At 34.5% G+C, this 18,441-nt stretch overlaps 1 protein-coding gene across 4 annotated transcripts in view; it reads right to left on the bottom strand.

Moving 5' to 3' along the window:
- The window catches only part of LOC145694878 (carboxypeptidase D-like), a 183,367-nt gene that overhangs the window by 125,875 nt on the left and 39,051 nt on the right, over positions 1–18,441 (bottom strand). The window contains exon 1 of one of the 4 annotated variants that reach the window (XM_081771590.1): positions 5,476–5,700. The exons of 1 other annotated variant lie outside the window; for it this stretch is intronic. In XM_081771590.1, coding sequence (XP_081627716.1) covers positions 5,476–5,510 — 35 coding nt within the window. In that variant the 5' untranslated portion in view covers positions 5,511–5,700. Of the gene's footprint in view, positions 1–5,475; positions 5,701–18,441 lie in introns of those variants that run through there. 2 more of the 4 variants (XM_081771587.1, XM_081771588.1) reach the window with 2 other exon arrangements.

Genomic DNA, 18,441 nt, shown 5'->3' with positions numbered 1-18,441 from the left:
AAATAGTGTGTTCAAGAGAATTTCTCGAAAGTCAATGGATCTATTATTATTATTATTATTATTATTATTATTATTATTATTATTATTATTATTATTATTATTATTATTATTATTATTTTAGTGTTAGCACAGGTGCCGATCCTAAGTGAGGCGAGGGTGCCCGACCACCTTGAAGCTTGCTTGAGCCTACGTATTTATATTAAAATTCTCATTAGTGTATTGGTAGACAATATCTGACAAACTTAATCTGGCAATTCCAAAAGTTAGCTACACAGAAATCGGTTAATTAATATTGGTTTTAATTGCACACACTCGCATATTAAAACAATATATTATCCTCTCAGCTGGCCTAGTGGCTAGCGCTCACGCCTTTGGTATATGGGGACCCAGGTTATTTTCCCAATGAGGAAATAAAATAAAATAATTATATTTTAAGCATTAATATTTGAATGCATTACTGTGGTTCGGATTTCACCTTAAACTGTAGGTGCACGTTTCCAATAGCCTCGGTGTTGAAAGGGACGATAAACTCCAATCCAACCTACGGAGAACAAAATAATATTTTAATCTTATAATAATTAACCAAATAACATATCCGAGTAACGAATAATTTGTTAAAATTAAGTTATTGAAAATTCAATTGATTAATTTTTTTAATAACTTAATTTGAATTATTCTAAAATATCTTATCTCACAATAATATGCTCATTCATCTACCTTTTAACACAGCTCTAGTTCAAATTTGGATTTATCTTTTCTGTGTGCACTCGAATTAAACACTCCCATTAGTTTTTACGTTGCAGCCTGTGCTCCGGAATCTTTTTTCTAACATCTTTAATTTTCAAAAAAATGAACATTTTATTTCAAGTTATACGAAATCGATTTGTTTCAGTGATTAAGAGTATACATGCTTCTTATGTATGGTTCCAAAATTGACATACAATGACATCTAAGTTTGGATCAAGCAATCTCATTTAACCAGAGTGAAACTGAATTGAAATCTAAGAAATTAAAAGCTACCTGTGTGGCTAAATTGTTTGTGTGCTTTACTTTAGTGCGGAAAGATCAGGTTTGATTTCCGGTGCAGGTACATATGGTTATGACAAGCTGCAGATTCACTCTCATATAGCCGCGATAGTAAAATTAAATGTAAACAAATGAATAATAATAATAATAAAATACCTACAGCATAATAAAATATATTTTCTTGCGTGCACACTGAATAAAATTATTAACAAAAACATTCTGAACACAAGCTACTCAAAATCCTGCTTAGTGTAATGTCAATTTGTTGCCGACATGGTATGTAATGGTGACCCTTTGGTAAAATACCAGTGTACAAATTTTAGATATTAAAGGGGTTAGAAGAGGAAGATGTCATATTACATTTTTGAAAAGAGGAGTTCTGGTGATGGCCTTGTCTGCACAAAGGGAGAGGAATTTGTACTAATTTATTTATAGTGATCCTAGGGCCGTAGCCAGGAAGGGGCTAGAGCGGGGAGTGCCCGTTACTTTTTGCTTCCTCTTAAACGGAACGTTGTAAAGAATTTTTAAAAATAAAGGAAAAAAAAAACTAGACATGAAATCACTGCGATTTTACTTTTCAAATTAAATTAAATTTAGTACATTTTACTAAATTGTACGTAAAATGATAAGTTTCTTGCTAGATACATCACATATATCCCATTGGCCTTTTCATATTAAATAAATGTAAATCTTTTAGTTTTACTCCCACGGTTATGTCGGTTAGGCTAAAGGAGACGGTGATTATGACAATTGAAGAAAATGCTGGAATGAAGACAGTGGGAGGAAACGGGAGAACCCTGAGAAAACCCATGAGCACGGTGTTTGTCCACCACAAAGTTCACACGACCCGAGATGGGATCGAACCACGGACCCCAAGCACCGAATATGAACGCTCTGGGAACCGGTCAAAACCCCCACAGTCAAAACACCCACACTCAAGAAATGTCAAAACGCCCACACAAACGGTCATAACCCCCACACAAATGGACAAATCTCCCAAACACACGAACGGTCATAACCCCCACAGCCAAAACCCCCACACTCAAGAAATGTCAAAACGCCCACACGATCGGTCATAACCCCCACACAAATGGACAAATCCCCCAAACGCACGAACGGTCAAAACCCCCACAGCCAAAACCCCCACACTCAAGAAATGTCAAAACGCCCACACGATCGGTCATAACCCCCACACAAATGGACAAAACAGCAACACATAGCAACGGTCACAATCCCCACATAAATTGACAAAACCCCCACACAAATGGACAAAACTCCCACACAATCGGTTAAATCTCCCACACTCTGAAATGATCCTGGTTGTATGTCTTGCCCTTGTACATTTTAATAACATTTTTTATTCCACTTAAACCGATGTTGCAACTATTCTTCTTGCACTGTTTTGTAATGACAGAAACACTAAAGTGGGCGTCGTAAAGAGCCGCAACAAAGACGTGCAATCACGGTATTTTCAGAGTGTGGGGGATTTGTCCGATTGTGTGGGGGTTTTGTCCATTTGTGTGGGGGTTTTGTCCATTTATGTGGAGATTGTGACCGTTGCTTTGTGTGGGAGTTTTGTCCATTTGTGTGGGAGTTTTGACCGATCGTGTGGGCGTTTTTACATTTCTTGAGTGTGGGGGTTTTGGCTGTGGGGGTTTTGACCGTTCGTGCGTTTGGGGGATTTGTCCATTTGTGTGGGGGTTATGACCGATCGTGTGGGCGTTTTGACATTTCTTGAGTGTGGGTGTTTTGACTGTGGGGGTTTTGACCGTTCGTGCGTTTGGGGGATTTGTCCATTTATATGGGAGTTATGACCGATCGTGTGGGCGTTTTGACATTTCTTGAGTGTGGGGGTTTTGGCTGTGGGGATTTTGACCTAGACACAACGCTCTACCACTGAGCCCCCTGCCTTTTCACATTCTTAGAATTTCAAATATTAGTACTCTATTATTGCATCGAGGCAAATAGCATGGGACCAGATGCACTTCCAAAGAATAATTGCATTAAGCTACCAAACATTAACTGGAAACATAAATAAACTACAGTGCAGGCTTTTACTTACAGGGTAGCCAGGAGGGCTTAGTATCCCCTGCGCTCACCCTCACTCCCCACTGAAACTTTCAATAATTTGTTTACATAAATATTATCATACTTCAAAAATTAAGCCGTCAAGAATGCAAGATAAAAAGGATCTACATTTGCGTTACGGTTCCATATCATCATAAGTTTTTTTAAAAAAAGTTTTGTGATCAATGATGATTTCAGAATTTTTTCCCGGGGGGAGAATTTGAATAAACGGAGGTGAAAATAATACGTCAAAAATACTGGCATCCCAGGTGGAGCACAGTTGGAGAGATACACCCAAGGGCGCCGATCCTGGGGGGCCCGGGCTTCCCAAAGCTCATGTGGACCCCCCTATTGTATTTATGAATATACAATATTTGGCCTAATTTGAATGGAATTTGTCTTAACTAGCTATATCTACCTTCTGCATCTGAATGGGCTCCCCCCCCCAAATTTTCAGAGAAATCGGCGCCCTTGGATACACCGTAGAAAAATTTTGGTGCTTCGGAGCCAGACCCTGAAATATCTACTATTTGTGATGTTTCTTGATGCATGTTATTGCTTCCTGAGTATTATTTTCTATCCCCTCTAAGAAACTGGACTGGGTAAGAGCCTAAGTAATTTCCTAACAAATACAATTAAAAAAAAAAACTTTGCTCTCAAATTTCCAGAAATGAACAGTTTGTTACGTATCAACTTCATCATTTAATCCCTTCTTTGGTTGATGGAAAAGATCCACACAATTATCTGTGGGAAATATATGATATCCTCCTCAAATTCCTATTAATGACAAATACTAGTTTTACACAATAAGAGTGGTGTCTGAAAATCTGTAGTACCAAATCATGGTGCAATCACCAATAACTAAGACAGTAGAAGTCTGCGGAATATCCATCAAGCGCAGGGTCTTTATTGAAGGTAACATCTCACTAGTTGGTAGTTACGAAAACAGTTCAAATAAGTCTTAACTTTTAATTAATCCAGCTTCACTACAATGTAGTGAGTGTATCTATCTAAACATTGAGATTCTATAAGAGAAATCATTATTATTTCATTATATATATATATATATATATATATATATATATATATATATATATATATATATATTGAAAAGCTTCCATATACAGTCTGAAGGTTTAATTAATTAATACAGGATCATTAATCATGAACAAGTACGACCAGGAAGTTGGCTAGAGTCTATGCTTTAAAGTTACGTACCATCTTATCATTCGCCTCTTCAAAGTGGGTAAAACCCTAGAAAAACCTGTCAGTATTCGGATCTGAAACTTCCATAGCTTAAAGGCTCTGCCACGTTGGAATCGAACCCGGCATCCCGTGAGCCAAAGGCTCGCGCGCAAGTTACTGGACCAGCGGAGATGGCGATGTAACTTTGTTGTAGGCAACTTTGTTTCAATGAATTTTCTCGTGATTTATCCGTTTCCTTCCGTTATCTTCTTCACCAGTTCTTGTATCTTTCACTTATATGTTTAGTATTATCATTATTTTCAGTGTTCGAAGCATAATCATTTGATGCTAATCTAAAGATTTCATTTAATTTTATTTCTCTTCTGCTAACTCCATGACAAATAACAAACTATTGAAAACTGATCTGTGAAAGATACTTACAAAAGTATCCTTGCTCTTCATAGCATTTCCCCAATGCCCACTCTGAGAGTAAGCCAGAATAATTGTCAGTTTGGATACAAAAATGGAAGATGTAATGAAATTTCTAATTTCACGTTCCACATTTATGCCCTGTTGACTCAAGGAGACGGTTGATTAATACATTAATTGTTATTTTTTTAAAATGTAGAATTAGAATGTATTGGTAAACGAGAGAACCTCCAGAGAAACCAGATACAATGTTGTCCATCACAAGCTTACGTGCTCTGGGATCGAACCAGGGACCCTTAGTACAAGGAACGAGCACTCTACCACTGAGCCACGGTGTCCCTCCCCCGGTGCAAAAACGGGAAATTGAACCTCCGACCTTTCAATGAGAAGATCAACCCGGTATAATTAATATAGGAATTCAAATTGCTTGTTTTTTTTTTTAATTGTAATGTTCAATAGTTTACTGATCAATGATATTGGCTAAAATGGTACTCTTTACACGTAATAAAGTTTTAATGTAACGCATATTTAAGTGTCTCTTGCTCGCAACATATATAGTTTTCTCTTTACAGTTGACAGTCATAATTTAATTAAGTCACCTTCTAAATGAATCTTTTTTTCTTTCTTTTTAATATGCATTTTTTTTAAATTAAAAGGTGCAATCAGCGTTGTCCTTTGCACTTGATCATATGTTTACGTTATCTGTAGTATTTTGCTGGAAATGGATTATCTTGTATAAATAAGTGGATAAAATTGTGTAATGCCTACCTTCTTCTTCTGTACCCATCGTTGACATCTCCCATGTCTCGAAACCACGAAAACGTCACAACACTTCACCACGAACCTTCACGACACGCCCAGCGACTGTGCTCACTCTACCTTCTCGCACAGCTCCTGCAACACCACTGCCGGAGATGGAGCAAGTTGCGGGCAGATAGCGGGAGCAAGGTGAACGCTGCCGCCCCTCGTTCGTTCGCGTGCTTTCCCCTCTCCTCGTTCAAGGATTCCTGATGACGCTCTACTATAATGGATCTCTTCTCATCTCTTTTCTTCTTCTTCTTCTTCTTCTTCTTCTTCCTCCAGTTGTTTAGTTTGTGTGTGTGTGTGTGGACTGGAAATTCCATAAAGACTAGTCGCTATCGCTACCATTCTCAGGAGATCATTTGTGTGTTGGTGTGAGCTTATTTTTCACTTTGCTTCTTCTTCTTTTTTGTATCCTTTTAGTCTTCCTTCCAGTAAGCTACCTGTATATACACTCAGACTATAAAGTAAAACAGCTTAGGGAAATACAGTGCAAAACAGATAACAACTTAGACACGGAGCTCTTGAGTGTTCAATCAATGGATAATAGGGACACTTTTGATTCGGGACGAGGAAATTTTTTGTCAAATTCGTTGTTCAGTATTCAAAGTCTTCGACTCAATCCTCAGCAATATTTAACCATTACTTCACTGAAATTCCAAACAATATTTTCAGGTTTCCTATAAAGCTTAGGATCAAAGCTGGTATTGTTTTTCTAATTGAATAACATGTTACCCCCCCCCAAAAAAAAAAAGAATTGGAAGAAGGGAATCTGTACACGCTCTCTTCCAGAAAATTTTGTCCAAAGAGAAGCGGCAAAATCAAAATATGAGGGTTACACTCGGACACTACTTGTAAAGGACGTGCCCCGTACAGAAGTGACATAAAATAGAATTTATCTTAGCTCCGGCAAGGGACGAATAGCCTACTGGGGTTATAAGACCGCATAAGCATACCTGGAAGAAACGCTGGACCTGTAGCATGGTCACCATGGTATCCTTATCACACTACATAGAGTTCGTGATTTTTTTCATATGTGGAGTTTTGAAGTGTGAGGAGTATGATGTAAAAATCCCGGGTTTCGATCATTTCCGAGAGATGATAACAACCACAACAGTTGCTTTCGAACTCTACATAAGGTTGAAGATATTAAGAGTCTTCATCCCGGCGAAATTAAAATACCGCTAATTTTACAGTAATTATGTGATATCTTCAAATAGATAAAAGATAATCGAAATCTGGAACAAAAGCGCCCTAGACAATATTATTTTACACGAGAAACAGTTATCACGACTCACTTATCTGGTTTCGATTTCGAGCCATTTTGAAAATCGGCATTTATTTTCGCGTTTCTGAACAGCTGAAAACGGAAAGCTACTAGGTGACTTGTGATAACGGTACCTCACGCAAAATAATATTGTCTAGGGCGCTCTTGTTCCATATTTCAATTATCCTTTATCTATTTGAAGATATCACATAATTACTGTAAAATTAGCGGTATTTTTATTTCGCCGGGATGAAGACTCTTAAAAGGAAAAAAATGAGTATCGTTTCATAATGTGAAACTAAAAATAAGACCTTCAAACTATATAAATTCAATACTGAAACTTGAAGTAGTGTGTCTATAAGTACTGGTTGCAATAGAGTAATAATATCAAAAGTAGAAACTGTTCCTCGGACGCTAATTCCATAATATTCCTTTCTCGGTGGGAGAGCACAATATTTTCTTTCCATTAATTATCCATGTCCTTTAGCATAGGCGGAGCTATGGGAGGGGGCATAGGGGAGCATTGCCCCCCAACTTTTGGCAAAAAATAAAAATGCCACCTATAAGATCCTTCAATTCTCATTTGTATTTACCATGCCCCCCCAGGAGACAATTCCCATCTCCGCCCATGTCCTTTAGTCTAAAGGGCACAATCGTGTAACGTTAAACTAAAGTAATAATAATAATAATAGAGTTATAAATTGTTACGCAAGGAAATTTTAGTACTTTGTTTGATTTATGCAAAATTTTGAAGAAAAAGGAAAAAGTGATTGATAGGCACACTTAAAGAGTAATCTTTATACTTTGTGGCCGCGGCGAAGCGTTCGCATCTGGTCCGTGGGGTCTCTGGTTCGATCCCAGCTGGTGTTATAAGTGGACTTTGTGGTGGACAAACACCGTGGGTTTTCTCGAGGTCTACCCTTTTCTTTCCACTTTATTCATTCCACCATTGCATTCATTTCTCATCACCACCATCTCCTTTAGCCTCGTCACCACAATCGTGGAACGTAAAACTGAAAGATTTCATTTCATTTTTTAAAAAATATTTTGTTTGCATGAGTGTCTGTACATGAAAATTTTAAAAATCAACAAAATTATTAGTTTTACATAAAAGATTAGGAAGTGGTTTCCGGTTGATTTTACTAATGAAATAACACAAAATGAAAATATAAAACGATTTAGATGATCATCACATAAGCACGCCTACAAATAAAGGATGAAAGAGACAACAGAACTGACAGTATCCGTTCGTACGGGAAGCGGTACGACCGTGGCCTACTCATATATCGTAATTCTGTAATTTTGCTCCAGTTTTATTTATTATTTTGTGCTTTCTTTGTATAAAAAAAGAAGAAGCAAATCTATTGACAATGGATAATGAAACTTCCGATTTTATTGTCAAAAAAGAAGATAAGAATAACAAGACCAGATGGGTTAATAAAACTTACTGAAGGAGAACTTGACCTGTATAAATCAAATAAATTCGTATCATTATCAACTTAATAAAGTACACAACTTGGTAGCCAGCTCATCAGTTCTTTGAAAACTCCAAATATCAAACTTTCAATCTGGCATCTCATTTTGATGATGTTTCATTATAGGCCTAGTCCATGAAAGACTGCTTCATTATAAAATGACAGGGAGATTTGTGTCACGAAGGAACATTACTTGACAAAATAAAATGAAATGATTTTTTCGTTTTACGTTTCACGTCTATACTCTGTAGGCTAAAAGAGAGGCACGATTAACCATTAAACTACGGAGGTTAATGTTTTAACCCTTAAGCTGTGGAGGCAATTTTTTTAAACTTTAAACTACATTTAAACCGTTTTCGAAAGGGTTTACAAAGAAATCCATGTTTTTACTTCTATTTATTGAAAACACATGCAATAAAAAGTGTTACAAAAGTTATTGTAGTACCGTTTCATAATAGAAATATCCGTAGTTAAGACAAGGAACAGGGTATTTCGTAAACGAAATATCCAGTAGTTTAAAAGTTAATGAATGTAAATGATTATGAAATATAAAAATGTGGGAGGAAACTCACTGACACAATGTGAGTTGCAGTGAGTTGATCAAAACTTGCATGGCATTGAACCAGTGACATCTCGCATCTTGACCAGGGACTCTTACCTTATCTTATTTTCTCTTTCTTACACTTTTTATGACCACCAGAGAGGTAAACGAACAAGAAATATTGAGGACAGGTTAAAAAGGCCCACCTGAGTCTAAACCCTCAGACCGCTTAAACTACTCCACACCGCCAAACATCACTGCACCACTGCACTCCCCAATGTTAATTATCGTAAGCAAGTAAATATCTGAATAGTGTAGTCATAATTATTCACTTCTTACACATGTGATATACCTAATCCTAACGTTCACTCTATCCAACGGAATCTCACACCCAAATTTAATGCTGAAGCTAGCGCTATGATTATTAATAATGATGCATTTATAGGATCTTAACGTTTACATATTATAAGCCTGAAGTTTAAAATTTTGTAAAAATATGTTGAATGGTATGGTCCCTATAGGCGAGTTATACGCACATCGAGACAGACAAACCCTCGAACAGCCGGAAAAACATCTAAAATAATAATAATAACAATAATAATAATAATAATAATAATAATAATAATAATAATAATAATAATAATAATAATAATAATAATAATAATAATAATAACTTTTTCGGTACGAGTTAAGAATGCGTAAATCACTTGAAATATTGAATTCAATTCTTTCGGGTTAAACATATTTTCTTCTTTGGTATCGTCACTCGAAATGAAAACAAACATTCGGGGAAAAAAGTACCAAAAAACAGTGACAATATTTCCTGAGATTTTAATAAGCTAAGAACTACTGAAAAAAAAAGTTAATATGCTATCACGTTATTGTATTCATTGATTTATTTCTCAATTCGAAACAACATCTAAAAAATTATTACTGCTATATTTTGTACTGTGTTCTTGATTCTGAGACGTTCAGCATCGAGACTATATGGGACGAGACCTTCAGATTAATAGATTGATTTATTGGAGGAAATAATAGGACGTTAGCATCGTGGCTATTTGTACTTGTCACGGGTCTTTCAGATTAAAGTGAGGGCTAAATAGTTGCAGTGCATTGGATGTTCAATTACCGGTTATTAAACCCGAGACCTCGTGCATCAAAGGCATTTCCTGAAGCCACTAGATTTACGATGAGGGCAATGTTCTAAAACATTTGTCAGGCAAGTTTAATTTTCCTTCCTGTTTTATAGTCATTTTGAAGAGTAAAACTATGCTAATTTTACTTACAGATTCTTTAAAGAAATTACACAGAAATACTAATACATACAGAGTGTCAAAGAATCACAGACTAGATCCTGCAATGAATGAATGAATGAGTATAGGGTTAATGGGGATGAAAGCATCGAGGTTATATGTCACCGTCACGATTAAAGCGGCTGCTCAAAACTGGATTGCAAGATTAAAAGAGGAAAAGGCTAAAATGAATACAGTTCAAATGAACAAAAGCACATCTAAATAAAAAACAAAGGCAAAAGTAGAAGATAAAAGAATAAATAAAATAAAATATATAACAATAACAATATAAGGAAAAAGCAATAAAAGGTCAGAGAAAAGGTAAAAAAAAAAAAATAGCAGCTATAAAACAGTAACAACAAACTAAAAGTGCTCAGAGAACGTGATTAACTCCAGAGGCACGAATGAACTGAAGTACCAGGGCAACAATATCCTTAGCATCCCCCAAGACACGGGTAAGTAGAGAAGGCAATTCGTAACGTTCTCTGAGAGCTGAGTATTCAGGGCATTCAACAAGAATGGGCTGAATACTCAGGGGAATAATACACCCCCCCCCATGCATCAGATGAGAGTGTCCGATACGCAGACGCGCCAGGAGCGTGACCTCATCTCGACGACTAGAGCAAGAGGACGTATGCCATGTTTCTAGGAGCGGCTTAACTGCTTATTCCCAAGTTTATTCCCAATTGTCTGGTCCCAATCGGCTTGCCAGTGAGATTGCATCAAGGTATAGAAATAGCACTGTTCGTTGTTCATTATTGAGACAGTGAATTATTATTGAAATCTATTATCTGAATGAGGACTTCCCTTATTTGTCAGCAGTAGTAAATCACAAATCCCGATATTACAAACCTTAAAAACCCTCTAAAGAGAAGGATATTTGACTATTTTCAGTTATTATTAAATAGCTTCCGTTAGTAGTTATATGGGCTAATATAATTGGGCTATTAATATTAGGACATAGCTTTTTCTAATTCTCGAATCTTATTTGTAGTTTTTTCTTTTTTGCGCAGCGCTATATGAAGCTGAGGTCGACCTTCCCCCTCATAAAAAAGAAGATATCTTATGGAGCTATTAAGCTTTCAACCTAACAGTTATTAGCTTCGCCTTTCTACGTTGGAAGTTCTTCCTGGAAGCTGGGGCCTATCCATGTTGTGCTCGCACTTGTTTCCCTAGTCTCTACCATCAACACATTTCGAAATATTGAAAAAAATGTCCTAGATATTTCTTTAAATTTGGGTATATTATAAGGTTTTACATTATGCATATAACATGAACTGACTGCTTGCCAATAAAGATTATTATTTCTCAGAGCCAGATTAGCGCCTAATTTAAGTAGGTTTTAACCTTGGGGCGGCATATTTGGCTCCCTTTCCCCCTTCTTATATATTGCAGAGCGAATTAATTTATTATACTAGAAATTTCCCATGTGGGTATTTCGCCATTACAGTTTATAATATTGTTTTTCTCTTTGTGTGTGAAATTTAATTGTAATTTACTACAAAGTCTAAATACTTCATCAAAATATAAAATATTTTTCATGTATACAGTACAAGCAGAATGGGCAAAAGCAAGAATAGCATTTTAAATCCATTAGATAGAAATATATTTGAAATTACATTATATTGGAAGGGAGGGGGCAGAAATATGGCCTAGAGCAGTGCTATTCAACCTTTTTTTTTCTCGCGTACCCCTAGACACAATTCGCCATTCAATTGTCTTCCCCTGAAGTTGTTTAAAAGAAATTAAATCGAATTGAACTTATTATAATTAAACTTAATACACATGTTCGTTGATTAAAAAGGGGGACAAACAAAACAAAGACCTAAGAAAAAGATAATCAGTGTGCCAATCAAAAGACTATTTAGAGAGGGATAAAGTCACGTCCGAAAAAGTTATCATGGGAAGTTTCAAAGCATATCGGAGACATCCAGTTCTACTAACGGAGATTCCCCCCCCCCCCCCACACACACTCTCCCTGATAATTCGCACACTGAGGACAATGTTAAAAATTCAAAACCTAAAGTAACTTCAGAACTTACTACATGAATTTTCTCCAACTACGATCATTCAATAAACATTAGAAATATGCTTTCTTAGGATTATGACCCGCAGAAACATCTTCGCGTACCCCCAGGGGTACGTGTACCCTCGGTTGAATAGCACTGGTCTAGAGTGTAAGATAATCGGGTCTCGCTCATCTCTAGTGTGTAGAGTCCCTGGTTCGATCCCGGAGAAGTAATCTTGTAGTGGATAACACCGTGTTCATGGATTTTCTGGAGGTACTCTCGTTTCCTCCTACATTATCATTCTATCAATTATTTCATGATTATTCACTGGTCTTAATCATCCATCTACCATAACCTTCATTTCATTTTTTTTTAACTCGGGCCTTCCTACTGCCGAACGAAAACTTTTTTTTTTTTTTTTTTTTTTTAAATGTAAGAGCGTTAGCTTTCCGTACTTTAAAAATGTTAATTTTATCGTCGGAAAGGGCACGGATTTACATTCGCATAGGCGTGTGGCAGACTAGCACGGTTTCTGATGGATGAAGGGAGATGGATGCATCATGTTACGCGAGCGATGTGGATGTGGGATGAGTTAATACGAGTGACCTTGACCTTGTAGAGGTAACGTTAAGGAACTTAATTCACAAGGATATGGGAGTTTACTTCTTTTTAAATGTTGGGAGAATAAGCAAGAGGTCACATTTCACGAAACATATACAGTATTTCATAATCTTCAGAATATTAAAAAAAAAAAAAAAAGAATTAAAGTTGATAGAATACATAACAGGCCTCTTAAACGAAACGATAATTTATAGTATTTCGGTCCTATGTTTCTGTTCTTAGTAGTATAACTAAACCTATCGATCAAAAATTTTCAAAGACGATTAAACTGACCCAATCTTTGGTAATGATACTTCACAATATGAACAAGAAGTTACAAAGAAATGAGGATGAAATGACTTTTCAATTTGATGTAATGTTTAGAGTCCCTTTCAGCAGCGAGGCTATATGAAACGTGGACCTACAGCTTAACGCGGGATCCAATCCACATAAGCTCCCGCCGGGAATCGAACCCGGGTCTCCCACGCAAAAGGTGTGTAAGCTATGAGATGCACATGTAATGACAATAAACATTAGAAATAACTTGTTGCGCTCAAGCACGTCCATGTTCAGCGTCATCATCATAATTTTCAAATAATTAACTTGAAAGAATACAGCTTAAGTTGCAATTAAATCGTGAACTATACTACTGTAGAAATATACAAATATGGACGCTCAAATCTAAATATTACGACCCTGGCCTGTTTTGAAATAATTGAAACAATGCAGTTGCAAGTAAATAGTCACAATGGTTTTGAAATTGAATCTGCAAATTGCCTGCACGCTAGCGACATCTATTTTCATCAGGCAGCCAAGTAGCTTGGCTAGCGACATCTATTAACTTCATTATGTACTATTAGCAAATATCGTTACTCACACAATCGTTATCGGATATTTTTTGTGTAGTCACGTGGAACCGTTTTTAAGATCACCACTTTACAAACCGGTACAAGGGAATAGAATGGCCCATAGTGGTACATTGTTTACTTCGAGTGTGGTCATAGCTTCTGCTATGTAAGGTTGTGGTGGTCAACATTGTACGTGAGAATTTCGGTCTTTCTTCTGTTTTCTACCACTTTATCATTACATCAATTTCATTATTTATTATTCACTTGCATTAGTCATCCGTATCCATTAGCCAAAAGACATAACCATATGCAGCTTTCAATTTATGATTTAATCGCAATTAAAAATTAAATATATATATATATATATATATATATATATATATATATAGTTTCCAGTAGAAATTTCGGCAAAAATATTAGTAGTTACAGCGATTGTTACGAAACTACATTGCGTGAGCCTTTGTTGAATGTGGTCCCATTTTTATCTCATTACTGGTGATTTGGATTCCACCTTAAACTGCAGACCCATGTCTCATATAACCCTGGTGCCAAAAAAGGGACGCTAAAGCTTTTTTAAAAAAAAAAAAAAATAAAATACATAAACTAAATATTTTTAAGCATTCAAGTATGCGTAATTCAGTTCAATTTCTCCAAATGTTTTGATATTTTTGCAAATTAATATATTAGTGAAGCTTTTTTGGAATTTATTTTAAATGTGAATAATGTACATATGAAATACAATAGTAGTACAACAGCAGTACATAGCATTGATATGACATTTTTTTTGAAGTTCCACATAATATTTTTATTTTGTGAGTGACTTTTTGACCTTGTTCTAAGATGTAGGTGACGGCACTCTGAATTCCGCAATCGAGAGACTATCAATAATATTCTTGATTGTATTTAAAAAAAAAAAAACATTAATTTTAAAATTTTAACAATTAACTGAAAATCAATTTCGATATCATTGATAAGTGAATCTTCATTTTTATGACAAAATCACTATAGAATGTCACACAAATGTTAATTTCCTTACTCATCGTTGTCTAGTATGTTTTTCACATTTTAAATCGAACATTTATATATATATATATATATATATATATATATATATATATATATATATATATATATATATATATATATATATATATATATATATATATATATATATATATATCAATCAAAATATTCTAGGATTTATTTTAGATAAAAAATTTCATCCATTTTGTGTGTGAATGGGAATGAATGTAAAACACTTATTGCGTTGCCTCTTTGAATGGCAAGGCTTACCCGTTGGAACAAGTGAAGCAATAAATTGTTGTATATACTCGTATGTATTTACATTATTGCCTTTTTTGTGGGACAGAATAGCAAGAAAGAATACAAAATTCTTTGTCTACAGAAGGCATATATAAATATAAAACTAATTTTGGCCATACAATTTCTTCTGGCGTCATATGATCGTATATATGAACATAGCAAGTTCAGAATGAATCAACAAAAAAGTATTATCGGGATCTGCCACGTATTCAAATCACTAACAACGCTTTACAGTTTCTCACGAACTTCTCAAGACAAATTATTAACCTTCTACGAGATGGCTCTGCTATAATAATATTCCTCTAGCCCCAAATCGCTTATTAATGATTGATCATTAATTATAAAAAGTTTTTAAGTTTGTCGAAACTACTATAGTTTCTATTGAATATGGACATGAATTTTCTCTTTTCAACTCCTGACAACAATAGGTCATTAATTCTTCTTCTTGTTCACATCCACTTTCATCATTTTGAAATATGAATTATCCCATGAATAATTCATATTGTAGCTCACTCTTCCCGAAAGTGAATGATTGACATCTTATTTCCACGGTTTCTAATCATGTGAAGAACATGAATTGTCTTTTCATTTCTTTTCTTCATTCAAATCTTAAAATGTTAGACTGAGCCTTGCATTGTGTACTTACGGCAAAGATTAATCATTCTCCAATGGGAATATTTATGCTATTGGTCTTACTCTGGCACAAAGAAATATTTTATGTTTTAACCAGTGTCTTAAGTGTGTATGAATAAATAAGCATCTCCCATGTTCTTATTAAATTGCATTTTTCTTCTTATGTACTGAAAAGCAACTTTTATTTTATTTTCCATAAGTAGAAGCTTTGCTTTGTATATACTTAAACACAAACAAACTATTTGCTGAGCAAAACAATATATTCACATAATAAACTACATACGTGTTACAGTTTCGCCAACTAGGCTAACACTTTGGCGCCAACTAACACATTTGGCTAGATAGTGTCTGATGAAGCCAAAGTGTTAGTTTGCGAAACTGTAACACGTATGTACTTTATTATGTGAATATATTGTTTTGCTCAGCAAATAGTTTGTTTGTGTTTAACTTTTATTTTATTTTGCATTTCGCTGTTAAACAAGTAGGTTGTTCAGAGCACAAGGAAATCAAGCTCAATTACCAAAATTGAGAGAAAAAAATAAGACATAAAATTTGTACGGTATGCTTAAAAACATAGAAAAGTTAACACTGTATTTTACATTATACATTTATTTACAATATCTGGACACGAATCTTTATGCTTTGAAAGGAGTTTCAGATACAAATCTCAAAAATAAAACATGTCCAAAATAACAACAACAACAACAACAACAACAACAAAGGAATTGATTTTCTTGTGTACTGAACGCGCCAAATGTAAAATTCGATGTGAACACTAAATGTATTACATGGATAACCAATGTTATTCAAATTTATATTTTGCGATTAGTAAAAAGAATTTGTAAATAACTTAATCGAGTGTTTCTATCTACAGTTATTTTGCGAATGTTTGGGTTCTATGTAGATATGTTAAAATAGTTTCAAACTCTCCAGAAATTCATTTTGCAAATTGGATAGTAGAATATTAAGGCTGCAGACTACTAAATATTTTTGAAAAACTAATAATTTTTCTTTTGCCCGTTTCTCGTAAGTGGAAAGAGGTAATAAAATGTAACTTACCACAATAATAGATAATGTTATTCTACACCTGAAAATACAAATCGGAAGAATTTTCAGTGTTGCCATCCATAGAAATTACAGTGTGACCAGAATTTGAATTACTCAAAAATCTAGGTAAAGGCAGCGACTAGAAAAATGAATTCAACGGTAATTGATGACTTATCATGCTGTCTATCCTTCTTGTTTACTACTTTTTAAATAATGTTTCTATTTATTTTGTAAGGACTTATTTATTTTGTAAGAATTTATGTAAGGTTTATAAAATAAATAGAAATATTATTTAAAAAGTAGTAAACAAGAAGGATAGACACCATGATAAGTCATCAATTACCGTTGAGTTTATTTTTCTAGTCGCTGCCTTTATCTAGATTTTTGAGTAATTCAAATTCTGGTCACACTGTTATTTCTATGGATGGCAACACTGAAAATTCTTTCGATCCGTATTTTCGGGTGTAAAATAGCATTATCTATTATTGTAGTAAGTTACATTTTATTACCTCTTTCCACTTACAAAAAACGGGCAAAAGAAAAATTATTAGTTTTTCAAAAATATTCAGTAGTCTGCCCCCTTAAAAGGAGTTCGAATCCCTCAAAAAAAAAAAAAAAAAATTAAAGCGCTGTTGGTTGGTTTGAAATTGAACGTTACTTTCAGCACCGAGACTATATAAGACGTTGTGTCCCTTTAGCTTAACGTGAAATCCAAACCATATGAATTCCTGCCATGAACTAAACCCCGGACTTCAGCACCAAAAGTGCGTCCGTAACCGTAGAGCAACGAGAAAGATCTAATTATTTATAGTATTGTAAAGGTTATATTTTTGAAATAAGCCGATTTTCACTTACCTATTGAAAAAGAAAGATAATATCCCACTTGTTATTTGAACTGGTGATGCACGCGTGATTACATGACTAACATTATCAGTTTTAATCATTATAAACAGAATTAAAATGTCTATGTTAATTTATTATATTATATGAAGTTATTTACTAAGACAAAGTAACACGAGTTCGTATCCAAACTTGGCCTTGCAATTACAAGATTACAAGATTTGTATATACTCATCAGTAAAATTACAATAAGAATGTGGAATATTTATGTAATATACGTAGATTTAGAAAAAAGTTGATTTTTTTTTTTTTTTTTTTTTTTTTTTTTTTTTTTTTAGGATAAGTTAGCCATGAAGTTCCTGCAACCAAAATTCTTAGTCTCGAAATTCTCAGTTGTCAGGCATTACAATGTAAATTTTCCGTTTGTCCAAAAATACCCACTCTCAAAGATTGTATTGAACTTTGCATTATGAAATATCTGGCGCTTAGGACGACAGATTTATATCGTAAAATTTCCGGGCGTTTGTTAACAAACAAACAAACAAAACAAAAAAAAATTCGATTCCAATATTTTATTATAGAGTTTTGTCTCAAATATTAAGTTACAAATTTCTACTTACAATTTTAAGGAAAAATTGCACAGAATTGATGTCATTTCCACAAAATACAGATGCTTTTTACATATATAATTCAAGAATATTTGGTTATAAAATTCACCTGAATCATTTAAAGTGTGTGTAGAACCATCATATGTGTGTATGTATGTGTATTTAGAGCAGGATAATTGCAGTAAAACTTCTCAATAATGGCCACTAATTGGATACACTTGTTTGTCCGTAAATGAGAAGTCCACGTAACAGAAGAGTAAATAGTTCATTATAAATGTAAATATAAGTTAATATCGAAATATTGTTCTCAGTGTTCGAATTACTGGGAAGTAACGGGGAAATTCCCTTCTGTAAAGAGTCAAAAATATCACTGGAGAATGAGTTTAAAGGGGTGTAATGTAAAATATAATAATTGTATAATAATTTTCTTAAATATATAAGTCATACCTC

Source organism: Thermobia domestica, chromosome 9 (genome assembly GCF_964235325.1).
Source record: "Thermobia domestica chromosome 9, izTheDome1.hap1.1, whole genome shotgun sequence".
NCBI classification, from domain to species: Eukaryota; Metazoa; Arthropoda; class Insecta; order Zygentoma; family Lepismatidae; genus Thermobia; species Thermobia domestica.
The sequence above is the reverse complement of the archived record's forward strand: the minus strand, read 5'-3'. Positions and strand labels throughout refer to the sequence as shown.